At 53.0% G+C, this 3,717-nt stretch overlaps 1 protein-coding gene across 1 annotated transcript; it reads right to left on the bottom strand.

Moving 5' to 3' along the window:
* Positions 1-1,247: 1,247 nt before the first annotated feature.
* EsH8_XIII_000043 (uncharacterized protein) lies at positions 1,248-3,385 on the bottom strand (the record flags this gene model as incomplete). The annotated part of the gene is made up of 2 exons (XM_083273754.1): positions 1,248-2,557; positions 3,289-3,385. The coding sequence occupies 2 exons, from the start codon at positions 3,383-3,385 to the stop codon at positions 1,248-1,250; spliced, it is 1,407 nt and encodes a 468-aa protein (XP_083120517.1).
* Between the last annotated feature and the right edge of the window lie 332 nt (positions 3,386-3,717).

Below are 3,717 nucleotides of genomic sequence, written 5' to 3'. Positions count from 1 at the left end.
ATTTCCGGAAGCGGATGGTGGAGTGTCTCTTGAGCTAACGCCTATTCCGTCAATTGAGTTTTGAAGACACACACACTCTCACACACATTTTATTACGCCTGGCGGCGGAGCTGAAAGAGCTACTAAAGCTGACTACATATTCAGTAGGGACCTAAAAGTCTAATAATCGCCAGTCGAATGATCACCCGTTGGGGGTATGATCGGGGTTGAATCCTCGTTTCGGCACGTCTCGACGCGGTTGGCGTGGTTGATGATGTTCCCTTGGGCCCCCAGAGCTGACTGGAAACCAATTGGGACACCTGTCCCGTAGACACGTCGTACGGTAACTTGGATTAGGCGTGATTCGTCAACGACGGAATTGTTCTCAATCATACTTTGTTGCATCTTTTCCTCAAGGGTCGCAGACGACAAGCTGCCCCCGTCACTAAAGTAGCCACCCGGACAAACGTTGCCAAGCGAGTCGCTGGCCATGTCCTTGTGTCCTTTGCTAACCCTAGAAGCTATGGTTTGCATTTACGTGTCGCTATACGCTGCTAGCTTGATAAGCAAAAGCTACTTCAAGATGCATAACTTAACGCTTCTGTATTAAGAGAATTCTAGACCCTCGGCCGATCTCCGTAATCCATAGCCTAACAGTACGGAGCTGCGACCCTGGTACATCCGGTTAGATGGCTGGTAGATGTGGCCTATAGTGACCCCCAGACAGGGCCAAGACAAACTTGCTTGGAACGGTGTACATAGCACTGAGACTTAAGCTCCTTGGTATGTATGAATTTCTCTAAGCCGAGAACTGCCTTCACTTATGGAGGAGACTGCGGATGCTAAGATTGATCGTTCCAGCCACTATATAGTTATAGATCAGGGCCCTATACACCTGTAACTAAATCTAAGGCATACACAGGTATCTTACGTACCTATATATATCTCTCTCACTTTCCATCCTTCATATAAAGCTGCTAAAGAAGATTCCTCCAGGATGGAGTTTTCTTTGTCTATGGTTCATATCATACAGTCTGTTCAGCTTATATTGCTTGTCTGCATACCCTTAATACGTATATACAATCCAATAATATACCCCAAACAGTTATTCAAACTTGTACTCGGCACAGCATTCGTCTTCAAAGCAATGCTGCAGCGACTAAAGATCGAAACTAACAAAAGACAAGAATCAAATAGCCAGACAAAGAAAGCGTTCCAACCAAAGCTCGAACTCACCACAATAAAACCATTAGCCAGTCAAAAACATCTTACAATGCCTCTCCCTTGCTCAACCCCGCCAACAACTCAACATACCTCCCAAGCAACACTTCCGCATCACCCACCCCATATCTGCTGCTTTGCAACTTGACAGTAACAAGGGCATCCTTAGTCGGATCATCACTCATCTCCAACACGACATCATACGGCGTGCGCTCCCGGCTCGCCAACACCTCGACGATACTCGCACCCCCGATGCTGCCAGACTCTGCAGCCCCTTGGCGGTAATCGAAGACAGCCTGGAAGAGCGGCGCGTGCGTCATCTCCTGCGGCGAGACTTTATCAAGTCCCAGACGGGAAGAGATCAGGTCGTGCGGCACGACGGAGTGCGACATGGCCTGCCGCACCGCCTCCTTGGCGGATTCGATGGTGGCCGTGAAGGCATCGGAGGAGGTGAGGTGCAAGGGCAGCAAGTTTGCAAAGTAGCCCATGGTGGACAGGTCAGCCACAGACGAGCGGTTCGTGTCTGCCAGACCAATGGACACCCGCTCTTGCTTGGAAAGGTCCGAAAGTAGCGCGGCGTACGCGGCAAGATAGAACGTCATGGGCGTCGTGCGGAGTTCCTTGGTGCGCTCTTTGATCCTAAACGCAAGCACGGCAGACAGGCGGGACATGGCGGTGTACTGGTCCCAGCTCACGGGTCCGTGGGCGCTCTTCGCGCCGGGGAGGGGAAGCAGGGGAAGCGGTGCGGGGAGAGGTGTGTAGAGACCCGTCCAGTACGCTCTGGACGTGTCCATACCCCCCGAGGAGAGGAGGGTGCGTTGTTTAACCGCGAAGTCGGTGTACTGCGGTGCGGGGGGAAGGACGGCGCCGGAGTAGAGCTGGGAAAGCTCCGCGACGAGATTCTCGGTGGTGGAGCCGTCGCCGGCCAGGCGGTGGTAGGCGAGTACGAGGAGGTGGGATGTGGGCGACCAGGTGAGGACGATGATTTTGAAGGTTTCGCCTCCATCCAAATCATAAGGCTCCCTCTGTAGCTTGGCTAGCTCGGCTTCTGCCTCGCCGTGGGATGCGGCAGAGACGGCGCGCAGGCCACAGGTTGGGGCGGAGAGGACGTGCAGGAGCGGTGTGGGGGAGGATTCCGAGGGCCGGAAGGCTGTGCGGAAGGTCTCGTGGCGTGTGATGGCTGCTGTAACGGCCTGTGCGAGCCTTTCGGTGCTTAGACTGCCTTCCATGATCACTCCGATGGTGTTGTGGGAGATTGTAACGTCGGGGAGGGAGGCCTGCCGCGTGTAGGAGTACTGCTGGATCAGCGACATGGGGGCCTTGCGCACCACCGGGATTAAGATTCTCAATGCCGTTACTAACTCTCGTACTCGTAATGAAGTGCGTAATGGCTACGCCGATATCTTCAATTCAATCGACAGAGTCGTAGGGCCTGTTGTCTCCATTGTCACTCCTTTCCTTGGGCCTATCGGCGGTTCCGTTGGTGCCGTTGCAGGTAGCATCCTCTCGACAATTGGAGGGGCCGAAAGGGCCATAGAATCAGGTGCTACCGAGAGAGCAGTGCTTGCCGAGGCCTCTCTTCAAGCTCTTCAAGCTCTTTGCAAGCCAGAGAAATCCACCGTGACGGAAAGACTTCTTCAGACCATCCACCCCAAGTACAATGAATTCCAACCCAAGCTAGATGCAATTGCTAAAGTTGCCCAGCCTCAACTCACCGAGGCCAGACTCCACTTGGCTTATCGCCAAATGGCAAAAAGCTATGAGCAGCGAGTGGTAGGAGTCCAGGAGTCCGAAATCGAGCTCCCTCGCGAATAGTTGCGGGGCGTCAAGGAATCAACCTGGTCTTAGCAGCAGAATCAACAAGAAACAGCTTTTCTTTAGGGCCTTCTAGCGCCAACTCGACCGGTCTCGGGCGAGGAGGGTTTTTTCGACTTCCTTGGATCGGTTCTCTCCAAGGGAATCGGCTTCGCCACGCCATTCATTGCAAGTGCTGCGCAAGGAGCACTTCAAGGCGTCATCGGCAATCTTGGCGGTGATGCAGGTTATTTCTTTTGATAACTCCTCTGGGACTGATACACATGAACATACTACTCTTCTCGCCTTCAATCGCGCCGCCGCAGCCGCCGAGGCTGCCTTGCAGACTCACATGGCACTCCCAAAGGACCGTTTCGACCCGTCTCCGCATCAGTGATTCTGAGGCTGGCGAGGAAAACTTCTTTGACGTCATCGAGGCGGGAGTCCAGAAGATTGCTCCGGCCGTTATTGATATTGCCAAAACCGCTGTGCGCAAGCTGATCATGCAGAGACCGACATCGTTCGAGTCCCAAGACTTTCGCTTGTAGAGCGAATGCACCCAAGTCCTCTCACAAGTCTTGATAAGTTCTTCAAGGGCAGTATTAAAAATATTATTTCCCATGGGCTCTGGGTCTTCTGGGTTGTTGCTCACCTTCGCGCCGATGGACTATGAATAGCCCCAACGTAATGGATTGTAAATAACGTGCTAATTCGCTTTTAACT

Source organism: Colletotrichum jinshuiense, chromosome 13, assembly GCF_051148585.1.
Source record: "Colletotrichum jinshuiense chromosome 13, complete sequence".
Classification (NCBI taxonomy): Eukaryota; Fungi; Ascomycota; class Sordariomycetes; order Glomerellales; family Glomerellaceae; genus Colletotrichum; species Colletotrichum jinshuiense.
The sequence above is the reverse complement of the archived record's forward strand: the minus strand, read 5'-3'. Positions and strand labels throughout refer to the sequence as shown.